Below are 16,342 nucleotides of genomic sequence, written 5' to 3' on the forward strand. Positions count from 1 at the left end.
AAGTTGACTCAAAACTAATCCCAAAAGAACTGTCCCAAATGTACTTCTTGGTAAGGTCTCTCTCTGAAGGCTGTTGATTCTTTGGTTGCTGTTTTTGCAAAGGATACTTCAGCCTCAAGTAGAGGCCTAGAGAATTACAGAAGGTTCCTGAATATCTCTGTCCAGGCCAGAGAAATGCTGTCAAGAGAGGAAAAGAAAAGGCAAGAACACTCACTTTCCCACAGAAAGTATTTTAAAGACATGGATTATCCAGCATGTCTCTATAAACAAACAAAAAACCCAAACAAACAAACAAACAAACCCCCTCCAAATCCTATAAAGTCAAGTAAAATCGTTAGTGATGAATATCTACTATAGCCACCATCAGTTTCCGATAGATAGGTTATGATATGGACTTTTTATGAGCTCTGTATGCAGTTAGAATTCATTAGGGACTTGTAATTAAAGTGAGCACTATATTTATGACCACTTTATAGGACTTGGAGCCACATTTTTCCCATTTTAAATAATTATAATGTTTTAGTTGTATCTTAGCTTTTATGATGTACAGTTTGTCCTATCTGTGGTTTATTTGCTGTCAAGTTAGTAAAATATGAAGTTGCAAATTATATCCCTGTTCCTATGGGAAAATATAATCCAATTGATGACTTTCCAAGAGGAATCCTGTACACATGCAACTATAGGATATCCAGCCAAAGAAAATGATGGGACTCCTGTTGTTCAAATCACTTAAATCCAATTTGTGTGATGTGCTGCCCATTATTCTATACAGAGAATCCATCTGGACAGAGATGGGATAAAGCCGGAAGTTCTTCTGTACTGCGGCCTCCGTGGTTTCAAATGCATAATTACAAGCCTCAGAGGGTTGACAGTGGACACCAATGACAATTTCACAGCCTCAAGAAAGGACCGTTTTTCACAATTACATGAAAACTCTGCACAGGGAAGAAGCTACCTAATTGGAACATTTTTCAACAGCATTTAAATATCAGGCCAGCTGGATCTCCACAGCCCCTGTGAATTTAATCAGCTCATTCTTCCCAGAACCTATATTCTATAATCATTGAATGCCTGCGCTACATCTGTCACCCAAATCTGGTTGTGATCACGTCTTGTCATTAACCGTTCCACACACCCGCAATGAACCATTCTGTGGTAGGCCTCAAAGGCACTCATTGTGTGAAGGGGTATGTAAAAGAAACGATATCTTTGAAATGAAATGCCTTACCAACACCGTATCACCTGTTCGTCCTCTAACACACCTTCCCCAAATTCCCATCAGGAATACTTTTTTCAAGGCTAATTCTACGTGGTTGATCTATGACTTATATTTTACCAGTTATACCCTTCGTTGATACCTCAATCCATACTGAATAGACCACCAAATATCAAGCTCTTTTTGGCATAAAGGACAGATGTACCACTAAATAAAAGTGTCATTCTGCTCTATTCTCTCTCGTATCTCTGCAATTATTAATCAAACTTTTTTTTAAAAAGATTTTATTTATTTATTCATGAGAGACACAGAGAGAGGCAGAGACAGGGGCAGAGGGAGAAGCAGGTTCCCTGCAGGGAGCCCGATGCGGGACTTGATGCCAGGACCCCGGGATCACAACCTGAGCCGAAGGCAGACGCTCAACCAACGGAGCCACTCAGGTGCTCCCTTAATCAAGCTTTTATTCCTCAAACCGAAAGTGACCAGGAGCCTGAGCATCCCTTCTGAGCAAACTTGATAACAAATCAAATATGGTTCAGATCACACTGCGTCCTAAAAGCAAAGACATATCAACTTGAAAGATCTCTGAAGCTTTCAGAATCTTGTTGAGAGGATAGAAAATATGCATAAAAAATAATAGGGGAATGTTTTTGAAATGACATACAAACAGGTTACCTGTGCTTTGACAGAAATGACTCTACAGGCATTCAGCAAGTTCGAAGCTATGAAGAGGCCATCAGAAGGCACAGTTAATACAGTCCTAAATAGAGGACGGTGGACAGAAAAGCTGGAATGGTAGTCGTGGTGGGGGCAAGAGTGTGGTAACAGCTAAGACCAGCGCCAAAGGACAGGACTATGTGGATCATGACAAACAGCAGCACCCACATCATAGTCTTCCAAAGCATGTTCTTCCAAAGAAATGGGTTAATGATAGATACTGAAGTGCCACATGCTATGATGGCTGTATAGCAGTTATCCAGGAAATGTTGGATTAAAAAAAAAAGCTCAGAGAAATAAAAATTACAGAGGGCTAGAGTACGGAAGGTGAACAGGCCCTAATGAAGACCTGAAGGAAAAAAAAAAAAAAAGACCTGAAGCAACTACTTACAGGCCAATTTCTCTAATAAGTGATTCCAGATCAGGAAAACACTAGTTCTCCCAGCAGCCAATCCACCCAAATCTGACAAGAACATTTTTTTTCTTGTTTAATTTATAAAAAGAAATAATCATCAAAGAAGAAGGACATTCTTTTCTCTTTAAAAAGATTTTATTTCTTCATTTGAGAGAGAGAGAAAGAAAGAAAGAGCATGAGTGGAGGGAGGAGGGTCAGAGGGAGAAGGAAGGAGAAGCAGACTCCCCACAGAGCAGGGAGACCGATGCAGGGCTCGATCCCAGGACCCTGAGATCATCACCTGAGCCAAAGGCAGACGTTTAACTAACTGAGCCACCCAGATGCCCCAGAAGAAGTACATTCTCCAGGTATTTACCACTGGAAACCCAAATATAAAACTGTAGTGGGGGGAAATAATGTGAAAAAGATAAGGAAAAAAGCCTGTGTGTGTTTTCTTCTCTCCGTGTCTGGGAAATGTATCTCCTTCAAAATAAACTGTCATCTGTAAGATACTCTCTTCCTCAAGTTAGGAGAGGGGCCAGAGGATGTAAATTGGAGAATTTCAGCCTAGTATTCCAGCAGGGTTGACTTGCTCATGTTCAAAATTTATGTTTTACAACCTCTGGAAGGCACCGAGCATTTCAATTAGGGTGTGGGGTAGCCCGTCTTCTCCTAAGGACAACCATGTCAACTTTATTCTGGATTATTTGTAGCCTTAGTACTTAGGGAAGTGTGTGTATTTTCAATTAAGAGCTAACCACACAAATGAAAAGTACTGCACAGTGAAGCTGAAGTCTAGCCCTTGCTCGTCGGTGCACATAAACACTAATATCAAATGATGGTTTTGTCATGTGATCCGTCCCCCAGCACATACAAATATAGAACATGACCATAAAAAGTAACGGACCATGCCCTCTGCTAAGTAATTTATGACAGCGCATCCAGACTGGAATGCCAGCCGAAGTTACCTTCTCCCTGTCTGCTGAGTCCACACGCACAGCTACACTGGTAGAAGTGGCGTCCTGCAAAGAGGGCCCCAGTTGAGGCTCCCGACACTGTGGGCAGTAGCAAATCTGAAGGCCAGAAAAAGTGTGGCTCTTAAAAAGATCTGCTGAATGACTCAACCACTTCTTTTTAAATGAATTTGTGACTCAAGTCATACAAGGAAAACCTGTGGTCTTTTTAATTGTTTTTTTTTTTTTTCCAGCAGATGTATGGTGACCAGCAACCAAATATTTAGCATTACGGTGGAGAATGATAAATAGTCGGTAACTGTTTTATTAAAGATGAAAAGTGATCCCAATGCTTGACGGTATGGAGAATGAAACATGGCCTGTTTCCCTGGCCATATACATAGTTCTGGCCTTTATGGAGAATTTGCCTTCAAGGCAGTCTGGGGTGGAACAAACTTCGTATGAAATAGTTGATAAAACAAAGGACGTTATCCTTCTTTATTAACCTTTAACCCTCAGATAATCCCCCAAATCCCTTGTGTGTGATAACCACCTCACTTCCTTTGGGCAGTCATTCATTATCTAATTCGTGTCTTACACAAAGAGAGATGAGCTAATGTGCCTTATCAGATTAAAAAAAAAAAAGTCACCATGAGTGATGTCCAACAGGACAGGATCTTAGCAAATCCTTTCTGCCTCCAAAGTCCTGGGTTTCTAAATACCTTTAAAGCTACTAACCCATGGTCACCGCCCACGGGCCCATTCACAGCTTAATGTTGCTAAAACAAACAGTCTGGGCAGAAGAATGAGAGAATTACTCTCCTTTCTGATTATCCCCCTCTCTGCATCCTGATAAACTAATGATTAGCTTTCCTGTTGGCATTCAGCACTGACTGGGTAGCTTCAGGCTGTCAACTCAAGCAGAACCTGATGATATCACACAAACCTCTTCCTCTCCTTCCTTCCCTGGTGCTTTGGTTTTCGTTAACCAGCATCTATATCCAGCCTTCACACGCTAGCTGGGGCCGGGTTGGGGGGATATAATTACCAGGGTAATTTTCTTGCCATGGAAAGGCTCATACAAAAAGCAAGACTTCTATTTGCCCCCACTTCTCCACCTACAACACCAAGTGCTACTCAGAAAGCTGCTGGTTATAAAAAGGCAATCCCATGGGTATCAGGAAGCAATCAGGTTTTACCCGCCCTTCATAGACTGTACTTGAGCACAGATTTTAGTTGGGTTTACGTCTATAGTCTTCCCTAGAGATTAAAAGCATATATTGCCTTTGAGTTGGTAGTGAAGAGAGAACCGGTCCATTTAGCAACATCAGTAAGAGCAGAAACTTATGCATATTTCTGAAGTATGAATATAGAAAATTTGGAAAAGGCTGTAAAGTGAGCCGCTGGTTAGATTCGAAAGTGCTACCTCTCCCAGGTCAAAGGGAGATACCATCACTTAATGAAAACGTAACTGAGTATGAAACAAAGGATAAGAACTTTTTTCTCTCTCTTCTGGTTTTTTTTTTTTTTTCTACTTCCAAGATAAATGTAGAGTTGCATATTTAAAAATCCATTTGAAATACTTGCTTGGCACATATTAAGTGGTTACTCAGCAGAATATTTTCTTGATGTCTTGATTTCTAAATGTCCTCAAGGGGAAAAAAAACTTTATAGCAATATTTTAAAGCAGGCATTCATTTTACATTAGGGCCAGAATTGCTTTATTGCATTATGTTATCTGTCATATGCCCCCTAACAATAGAACTTAGCAGCACTAATCATGGCCAAATCTCTCAAGAAAATTCAGCAACTCCAGTTGAGCAATGCAGTGACATTTTCTGGGCATGGGCTTAGGGAACACTTGGGAGTTTGGCTTTGTGCACTCGTTTGCTTTTCCTTTACAATTTCCAGACCTGCCACCAGCACCACCTAATTTACCCAAGGCATGCTCTGAGATCAAAGTCATGCAACTGTTTTGCTTGGTATTCTAAAATAGCAGACAATAATTTGACACCTTCTAGTTATGATAAAACACTACAGAGGCAAAAAGGATGGAATCACTCTAAAAAAAAAAAAACAAAAACTTTAAGATATTTGTATGCATGTACCTATATCTGTATCCCTATATATCCAGACACGATAAAAACAAATTCAGTTCTTGGATTTGGAGGTTTTCTTGTCCTTCTCTGGTTGTTTATGAGGGGATTGACTTGAAAAAGCCCAAATGAGTGTTTAGAAAGACAGTATTTTTCCACTGAGATAGACCTCATGTTAGCCAAGCTGAGATACCCATACTGGCAGGTTGGCTAGATACCCACCCAAACCTGTGAATTCTTCCTTCCTGGCATTAGGTTGATGAAATTTCCCAGCATCCCTTGCAGCTAGGCATGGCCACAGAACAGAATGAAGGCAGAGATGACATATGCCACTTCTAGGCCTGGCACATCAAACCTTCCCAGAAATGATCCAGCCTTCTCCTTCCAAATGCAATGGCTGAGGACCTAGAGGAAGTCGGACCCCAAGAGAAAGAAGTCTGGATCCTTGAATGACCATGTAGAAGACTGTCAGCCCAAACCATCAGAGCAGACCTACATGAACAAGAGAAATATGTCCACTATGGTGTCTCTGAGATGTGAGGGTTATTTCTGGAAACAGTTGGGCTCCCCTGACTAACATTGAATTCTTCTGTTCAGTCACCTAACACCCCCATGCTTTTTCTCATTTAGTACTCACAATACCTCTCTGAGGTAGGAATGATGATCCCCATTTTATTTCTTATTTTTTTAAGTAGGCTCCACACCCATTGTGGGGCTGGAACTCATAACCCCAAGATCAAGGGTCCCATGCTCTACTGACTGAGCCAGCTAGGCACCCCTCTCATTTTAAAGACAAGGAAACATGGGCAGAGTTTAACTGTCTTCCCTCAAGTGGGCAACTTGACAACTTGGTTTGGTTGTAGTGGCTGAGTGTAAATGTAATGTGGGCTTTACCAGATTAGTTTGCTGGTGATCACTCAGAAAAAGAGAGTAAATTCTTCAATTTAAGGAGACACTTATGAATTGTTTTTCTTGCATTTGAATTCATATTGCTAATAAGTAGATCTGAGTTCCAAAGTTTCTCCTCCTGATAATGCTCACAAATTAATATGTTTTATAAAAGTCTCAAATATATTTATGCCCACTAAGCAATCTGGAGCTGTCATGCACCAAGTAAATATCTAAAGTCCTAAGGTTTTTGTACTAAGCTTTCTTGCTTAGTTTAAGATGAACAGATTATTAATAAATTAGATTAATGCTCCACACATTAAAAAATTTGTTAAATGGGTGCTTTGAGCAGAGCACTGGGTGGAGGCATGTGTATTCACTCATAGATGGAGGAATGGTCAGAAGAGTCTCTCATTTCCCTTCCCTTCTAATTTTCAGACTGCATAAACAAGGAAAGGTCAAACAATCAGTTCTAGATTCCTGGTGTATATACAGGAAGGTACTGTTTCCTTTTAAAGTGCAAGTCCAAATAGAGATAAAAAAGAAGAGCAATTAGAAAAAAACTCTCTCTTTCACTTCTGGAGGCATAAAAAACCCAGACTTCCTGGATTTTTTCAACAGAATAAAATCCACAGTGGCAGTCAATGACCATAAATCATCTTTACTGAACTTGGAAACTTAAGATTAATTTTTTCTCCATGTACTGATGCACATTAATTCGATTTGAACACACACAAACACACACATACACACACATACTCATGCTGGGGCTTCCCATCTGCTTTTGTAAGTTAACCAGGGCTAGAGGTGGTGGGTCTGGGAGGGATACCTCCCGGGAACCTTGTGGTGATAGCCCTCCTTGGGGGGGTAATGCCCATACATGGTTTCAGAGGCACTCATCTACTGGAGATTACATTTCAGCTCAGGGCAGAGTTTTTGGGGTCACCCAAGGTGGAGATGATTAGAGATCATGTTTCACGTCTTTCCCAGGTGATGTGAGATGTTTCAATGCCAAAACCATGGCTCTCAATTGAAGTGAACACTGTCTAAGGTTTTATTTTGACATGTACCTCCTATAAATGACTGTGCAGGGTGGCTCTTCTTGCATGTAGTGTCTGTGAAAAAGACTTTGTATGATAGGAGGACAGGCCCAAGTCTAGGTCTGGTGGTCAAGTAGTGGACATGTCACTGAACTTCATTTTTCATTCTTTGAGTGAAAAATAACGTTTTTCCTAATAACCACCTGTTGTAAAAATAAATGAATAGTAGAGTGTGCCAGGTTCCTTTGAAAAATTCTGCACTTGCGGAATGGGGGCTTGGCCATTTCCCATGTGAGAATCCCTTAACTGGAAAAAGGCAGGCTTGATAAACTGTCACTAAAATTCCTAGACTACAATACTGTAAGGACTAGGACATTCTTCTGCCTAAAGATTATTTTTATAAATTACAATAAGGGGAGAGAAGAAATGTCTGAGATGTTCTGCCCATGTTTTATAACTTGTTCTGTATCATGAGGGTTGGAATATATATTATATATGGAATATATCATCATATATTTGAAGGCTTTCAAAATGCAAGATGTGATGACCCATTACATTAGTCAATCATGAAATTGGTTTAGTGGGTCAAGAGAATGGAGTGGAAGAAAGAGATCAACATACCTGGTAAGGATAACTGTTATTTTGTGAAACTGGGTGGTGAAATAAAATATACTTTTTCCATGGGTCATGGTTGAAAATTTTGAAAGCCCTAATATTAGAGAATATAAGCTATATGTTTCTTAGTCCAAAGTAAGACAGGAAATTTGAAAATGGATGTCATCATTGTCAATTAGGGCTGCAGACACATCTCTTATCCTGCTTTTCCCAGAAATGATGGAGGGGTGAGGGTAGAGGGATAGGAGCATGGCCAGGGAAGAGAAGGCAAATGAGGGAGGCTTCATGTTTTCATCCGTGGTTCAAGGCCTTATTAAAAAATCCAATTAATTATTTTAAAATTTGACAAGGAGAAGGGAATGAAGGCAATCTGTATTAGTTTTCTATTGCTGCATAACAAATGACCATAAGTCAGTGGCTTAAAACAGCACCCATTTATCACCTCACAGTGTCTGTAGGTCAGAAATTTGGGCAAGGTCAAGCCAGGCTCTCTGTTCAGGGTCTTGGGGCTGAATCGAGGTATCAGCAGTGTCCCATCTGGAGCTTGAAGACCCTATTGGGCTCATGTGGTTGTTGGTGGGATTCAGTTCCTTGCAGCTGTAGGACTGAAATCCTTGTTTACTGCTGGTTGTCGGCAGGGGTCCCTGTCAGTATCTAGAAGCTCTGAGAACTTGGTAACTCTTGGTACCTCAGCTCTTCAGAGCCAGCAGAAGAATTTCTCTCCAGACACCATGACACTCTTACATGACAGAAAAATCACAGCAGTGATACCTCATCATCAGGCTCATAACCGAATCAAAGGAATGCTACTCCACAGCTTCACAGGTGCCACTTACTTAAAGAGAGGGGAGGGCAGCCCCAATGGCCCAGCGGTTTGGCGCCACTTTCAGCCTGGGGTATGGTCCTGGGCACCCGGGATTGAGTCCTGTGTTGGGCTCCATGCGTGGAGCCTGCTTCTCCCTCTGCCTGTGTCTCTGCCTCTCTCTTTTTCTCTGTATCTGTCTTGAATAAAAAAACAAAATCTAAAAAAAAAAAAAAAAAAAAAAAAAAGGAGGGGATTATACTGGGCATGTCCATTAGGCCATAGGAATTTTAGAGCCAGCTTGGAATTTTGCATACCACAGCCTCTCAATAGTTAAAATCCACCTAAAGCAACAACCCATCCAGCATCTTGAACAGCCTAAAAGAAATGTGCATGTGCATGTGCATTTTCCAAACTGATGTGTTGGCCTTCTGTAGGACATGAATACATGTCCCTCTTCAAAAAGCCTCCATGGTCAATTAAGTTTGGGAAAACATAGGTTTTTTTTTTTTTTTAAAGATTTTATTTATTTATTCATGAAAAACAGAGAAAGAGAGGCAGAGACATAGGTAGAGAGAGAAGCAGGCTCCCCACAGGGAGCCCAATGCACGACTCAATCCCAGGATCCCGGGATCATGCCCTGAGCCTAAGGCAGATACTCAACTGCTGGGATACGTGGGATACCCACATATCCCAAAACATAGGTTTAATAACACTTAACATATTTCTTTACTAAACTGTGTATGGAATTTCCCCAAACATATTTAACCCAGAAATTTTTTTAAGTTTGTGCTAACTGAATTCACATTATTAATATTAATATTACTGTAATACTAATATTATATCAGAAGCTCTTGTATCATCATTTTATTTCCTCTGTGATGCCTTTCCCGCTCACCTTTATCTATGAGATCCCTTCCCTGGATTTTGGTAACACTAATGGTTTACCTTGCTTGATTGGCAGTTTGCTTATAATTGATACATATAAAGTACTTTTACTTTCTGATGGTCACCTCCTCCTACTAAATTTAGTTTCTTTGAAGGCTGGCACTCTGGCTTAAAGCCACAGTGTAGAGCACTGGAGACAGCTGTGCAGTGTGAAGCATGGTGGTTGAGATTTCTGGGGACCAAGGTTATCTCATCAGCTTAGGGACTAATGAGCAAACCATTTACCCTCTCTCTGAACCTCTCCTGGCTCACCTTTAAATCTAACGTGTTGCAATAGATTATTTCTAAGATCTCTTCCCACCAAATAATCTGTATCTACCTGTCTCCACGCTCTGTCCCATCTTATCGTCTTTATGGTGCCTGGCCCATGGTATGCACTTAGTAAATATTTGTTGACTGAGGACTTTCAAGCTTGCATTGTTGTGGGTTCCTGTCTTTTAACAGTGCTGTTCTGTGTCCTAGGAGGTGGCTAGCTTCCAGGGGCTCACCTCTAATTTTGGGCATCAAAACTACAACCATAAGGCTACAACTGACCACTAATGTTGCTTTGATATTGCTTTATGGCTCTGCAGCATAAGTGTGGCCCTCTTCATATGGGATAGAAGGCACCTCTCCTGGGAGGTCCACCTGCCCTAATATATCTTCCTTCCCAATCCCTGAAACTCTTCTTAAAGATATATTTTCTACCCTTTTCTCTCAGAGCCCTATTACAACTCTAAGGAAATAAAGGTAGGAGTCACTATTTAGTAACTCACCCAGTAGAAAGTAAGCCACCTTGTAATATGCATGTAAGTGGGGGCAAGAAATTAACCTCTGCTGTTGTGAGTCACCAGGATGTTGGAGATGTTTGTTACTGCAGCACAACATTGTCTGCTTTGATACAGAAACGTCAGGAGGAAAGAACAGGGTTTTGTGCTTGTGGAGATGTCAGATGGTGATGTCTAAATTCTTGCTGCTCACAGTTTAGCAACAGACCAGCAGCATTAGCATTACCCAGGAGCTGGCTAGAAATGCACTCCCGGGCCCTACCTCAGATCCACTGAACCAGACACTTTAACAAAATCTTCAGGTGATTCAAAGGAAGATTAAAGTTTGAGAATAAGTGACTTAGAGGCAACTAGAAATGACAACCTGAAGCATCTAAAATAAGTTGGAGCTAGAGATGTAAGCAAATACAATCCACATTCCATAGGTTCTCAAGTGTGGTCCCTGGACCACCAGCATCACCGTCATATGGGAACTTTTTAAAGAAATGCAGAGTCTTGGGCCTTAACCAAGACCTTCCAAATCAGAAACTGTAAAAGGGGCCCAGAAGTCTGTGTTTTAACAACCCTGGATGTGATTCTCATACACACTGAAGTTTGGGAGCCACTGCCACAAACCAGTAAATTGAAATTACAGGAGTTCTTATTCTCCTGAAAGAAGGAAGAGAGGAAGATGTGGATGGTTATAACATTGTTCCCATAAAAAATACCACCTGTTTGATGGTGGTTTCCTTTATGCTGTATCTTCTAGAATGTACATGGGGAAAATGAAGGCCTGTTTTCACCACTGTACTGATGACCTCTCAAATCTGCTTTTCTATCTAGTGGAAGAACTAGGACAGCACTGTGGGTAAAGATGTGGGGGACACAAAGAGAGGTGGACATCAAAAAAATTGCTTTCCATTGTGCCAACCTGATCCTGCTGGAGCTTACTGCGCTTGGACATTGTGATGAGTGCTACAGAAAACATTTCCTGGGTACAAGCCCCCTGGAACAGATCCACTCCTCCCCCTTTTATCAAGAATGTATGCAGTAGCATAAGAAGGGGGAGCTACAGTTGTCACTCAGGAATCTGCACAGCTACATGTGTGTTCCTAACTGCAGCTCATTTGGGGATGCCATGGTTCCAATGCATTCATTTGTTTGCTTGCTTATTCTACTTTACCTAATATTTAATGAGCCATTGGAGAGATCTCTTGTGTTTAAAAAAGGGATTGAGGGGGGCACCATCCTGGAAAGTCGTGGCTCTTGCCTCTATCTAAGACTTCCAGTGATGCACTGAAATCACTTCTCTTCCCACTTTAATCACAGAAATGCCAGGCTGAGGCTGTTTCCAGAATGCATCCCGTTGTGATTTTTCAGTTTTCTCTTTTGCAAAGGGGGTTGGGGAATCGGGAGCAGGGATTGAGAAAGCCACAGAGAAAAATGCATCCACAGCAGAACACACAATATCTCCATCCTTACAAAGCTGCCTATCTCGGCTGGACGTGAACTCCCCATTTCACACGAGGGAAGTGATACATCCATGGCAGCTCTGGCTGTAAGTCTGAATTACCTGATAGACCCACAAAACTCTCAAGGCCAAGACCACTCCTTGGACCAATTAAACCAGACCCTCTTGAAGTGAGATTCATGCTCTGATATTTTTAAAAAAATATTCTGGGTGATTCCACTGCACACAGGTGGTTGTTCCAGGGAAGGATGAAGGGTGAGAGTCTTGTTCCTTTATGGAACTGAACTTCCTCCCCTGAAAGTCAAAGTCCTACTTTCTCAGGATTCTCAGCAAAACTTTTTCAATTTCAAGAGTTTTAGAATTTAAAGTGAGCTATTCAGTTTAAGCTATTGTATTATAATGAATATCCAATTATCTTTTTTCTAAATTTTTTTCCAATGAAGACATACTAATTTATCACATATCACCAGCATAGCATGACACTTCACATTTTCCACATTCTTAGTATATGACATTGTCAGACTTTTATGCATTTGCCATCCTGGTAACCATGCTTTGGTACTTCCCTGGGGCTTATATTAGTTTTCTATTACTGTATAACAAATGACAAATATATTATTTTCCAGTTCTGAAAGACAGAAATCCAAAATAGGTCTCAAATCATGGGGTCAACAGAAATGCATTCCTTTGAGGGATTCTACAGGTGAATTTGTTTCCTTGCTTTTTCTAGCTTTTTCAGACTGCTTCATTCCTTGTCTTGTGGTCCATTCCTCCATCTTCAAAGCCAGCAGCATGACATCAGATTTCTGTCCAATGATCAGAGTAATCTCTCAGATGACTCTTCTTCTTGTTCTCCTCCACTTATAAGGATCCTTACAATTACCTAAGGCCCACTCCAATAAACCAGGATAATCTCCTCACCTCAAGGTCAGTTGATGAGCAAACTTTATTGCTCCTTTGCATTGTAAGTGAATATAACTGCAATTTCTGGGGACTCCAAATATCTTTCATATTTATATAGTTGTCACCAAACATCAGGTACAGAATATTCAGTCAAAAGAACAGCTCTTATTTTTTTTCTTATTTAACAATGTATGCTGGTCGTAGATCTACTTATTAATGAATAATTTCATTCACTACACAATCAGCATGGTCAAAATTTTGTTATTAGGAATCCTTGGTAGAGAGCATGATGATGTTATTTACATGATATAGTTTGGACCGGATAGCGGGAAGGGGGGTGCTGGGTTTAGAAAGCGGGAAATTTATAACAGCCTGGGGAATGAAAAGGACTCCTGCCAACCCACCACTTTGCTCTTAACATCCACTATTATGTTTATATTAAAGTTTACTCTGGGCCTTATATGGCAATGTTATGGTAGGTTAAAAGTTGTTAGAAACTGCACTGACACTCTTTAAATGATCCACACACACAATACATTTAACAAGCACTGACTTAGCCTATCTGTGCTAACTATGAAACTGGAGCTAATCAAATTCATACATATAATCTATAGATGTGAATAGGTTTTAATAACAAAATAGCACAAAATGTGAGCTAAAAGTTAGAAGTCAATATTTCCTTGGTTATAAAATGGTTGTGAGACTAGTAAAAGGAACAGGCTACATTCTCTTTTATGGCTAATATTCCATGGTGTTTGTATATCTATTTACTATCTATCTATCATCTATCTATCTATCTATCTATCTATCTATCATCTATCTATCTATCTATCTATCTAATTATCTATCTCATTACATATTCTTTATCATGATGACAGAGGGTAACTACACTTGATCATGGTGAGCACTGCATAATGTATAGAATTGTCAATTCACTATGCTATATACCTGAAACTACTATAACATTGTATGTGTCAACTATACTTCAATAAAAGAAAAGAATAGGCTGCAGATGACATAAATAAATTGACCCTTTAAACTGGTGATGTCAACTGTTACAGTATGAATTTGGCCATAACAAGATTATGACGCAAAAGAAATGTTCCATACCATGACCTGGATTAGAGACAGACTTACGTGCTCTACATCTCATTTTGGGGATCTCTCTCAGAGTGAATGGTTCTGCTGCTTCCTTGTTGTCTGTTTTACACTATTGCCCATTCTCTAGACAGCCCTGCCTCTCAAAATAACACTCTTACCTCTTGGGGTTGTTGGTGCTGAGAGGCCATCAGAAGGAAAGCCCGCTGGGCCTGGAAAGCGCTATGCACCATCTCTGCCTGGGAGGAAAGAGGAAGAGGGAATTTAGATGTTTGAGCTTCAGAACAAAGAGTGACCATATGATCCAGCAAGTCTATCCCTAGGTATAAACCCCAAATTGAAAGTATATGTCCACACAAAAACTTGCTAATGGATGTTCACAGCAGCATTATTCACAACAGTCAAGATGTAGAGACAACCAGAATGTTCATCAAGGGATGAATGGATAAACAAAATGTGATATATCCATACAATGGGATATTATTTGGCATTAAAAAGAGATGAAGGGCTGATACATGCTACAATGTGGGTAACCCTTGAAAACATGCTGAGTGAAGGGAGTCAGTCAAAAAAGACCACATGTGTATGATTCCATTGATATGAAATGTTCAGAATAAGCAAATCTACAGAGACAGAAAGGACATTTGTGGTTGCCTGGGGCTGGTGGGAGACAGGAATGGATTTCTTTTAGGGGTGATGCTGGAATAAGATAATGCTGATGGTTTCACAACTTGGGGAGTCTTCTAAAAACTACTGAATTGTTCACGTTAAAAGAATGAATGTTATTTTGTATCAATGATATCTCAGTAAGTTATTAAAAAATGTTTGAGCCCCAAAGTGCAATTGTTTTCAGAGAGTATTTCTCCTCTTCTTGTTCACAGTGTGCCCAAACCACTTCCATGCCTTATAGTGGAAAGAAACTTGTCCCTTAAGTCATCCCCATAAACATTTTTACTGTGAACCAGCGGCTTCCACAACTATTTATTAAGACAGATGTAGAGATGTCAGTGCTACCTGGACTGAACCCCCCAGTCACTCGTGCAGGAGGGAATGTTTCAAATACACAGCATCATATGCTCTATCCTCATCCTCTACTTATACTTAACTATTAATTCTTTAATTTTTCAAATTTAAAAAGTTACAGAAGAGTACCAATAAGAAAATAATTCCAAATTTTTGTATCATGCACAAATGACCATTTTTGGCACACATTTTCTAGTTTTTAAGAAAATCCATGCAGCTGTTTTCATAAGACAAAGAGTAATGATTTATTTATTTATTTATTAAGATTTTATTTATTTATTCATGAGAGGCAGAGACACAGGCAGAGGGGGAAGCAGGCTCCATGCAGGGAGCCCGACGTGGGACTCAATCCCAGGACTCCAGGATCACGCCCTGAGCCGAAGGCAGATGCTCAACCACCGAGCCACCCAGGGGTCCCAAGGAGTAATGATTTAGAAAACTTTTTAAATGCAGAAAGTCACAAACATTAAAATTTTTAAAAATGCCTCAAAACCCAGAAATAATCTTTATTAACAATAGATGAACATCACTGCACCACCTTTTAAGATATATATGCTCAGAGACTTTTATAAGATGGGACTGACCAGAGGTACCATTTCTTTAAAATAAAGAGTATGAATAGTAGTTGTGTTGAATAGTAGAGATGAAGGAGAAGGAATTGGTTAACTTAAAAGTTTCTGCTCTGTAATAATTACTATGTCCCAAATGATCATTCCAAGGTAAAAAATATAAGTAAAATATGAAGAGATTGAAATAATTATGTATTTGCATTTTAAATCACCTGGTATCATTTTAGACAATATTGATTGACTCCTTGCTGATAAAGATGAGAATATAAGTATGTTTCTACATTTTTTTCTATCTCTGACCCCTTATCTTCCATATATTTAGTTTTTTTATTTTGCTTAATTTATAGCATTTATAGTCTAGCTGTAACATTAATCCACAGACTTCAGGATTAGCTCTACACTTAAACACACCTCCTGGTTCTTACCAGTCATTTTGCCATGACGTCTCCATTTCTGTATTATTTTGATTTTTTTTTTAATTGGCTGAACCTCATTATTGATTCTTTTTTCCAAAAAGATCTCAAAGTTGCTTTTAGTTCTTCAAGTCTGGACACATCTCCCTGTTGTCTTTCTATTTTAACAGCACCTCGGCTGAACATAACTTCCTTGGGTAACATTCTTCATCTGTTTTCAGATAACATGGCACTAAATGTAGCAACGGAGAAATCTGAAGCCAGCTTGGTTTTTTTCTCTCTTGCAGAAAATTAGCTTTTTCTAGTTTCACACCTGAAGAATTTTTTTTTTATCTTTAGGGTTTAACACCTTAACCATGATGTGTTTGTGTTTTGAGCATTTTATATCATATCTCCTGGAGTAGGTTTGGTCCTTCATTCATTTCTAGGAAAATTTTCTTGAAAGATATT

The 16,342-nt window shown here is 39.8% G+C and overlaps 1 protein-coding gene across 1 annotated transcript in view; it reads right to left on the bottom strand.

Annotated features, from left to right (window-relative positions):
• Positions 1-16,342, bottom strand: part of CAP2 (cyclase associated actin cytoskeleton regulatory protein 2) — a 137,510-nt gene that overhangs the window by 65,653 nt on the left and 55,515 nt on the right. Inside the window, exon 4 of the mRNA XM_077886349.1 lies at positions 14,049-14,126. Within this exon, the coding sequence (XP_077742475.1) occupies positions 14,049-14,126 (78 nt within the window). The remainder of the gene's footprint in view (positions 1-14,048; positions 14,127-16,342) is intronic.

The sequence above is a fragment of the Canis aureus genome, chromosome 37 (genome assembly GCF_053574225.1).
Source record: "Canis aureus isolate CA01 chromosome 37, VMU_Caureus_v.1.0, whole genome shotgun sequence".
In the NCBI taxonomy this organism is placed as follows: Eukaryota; Metazoa; Chordata; class Mammalia; order Carnivora; family Canidae; genus Canis; species Canis aureus.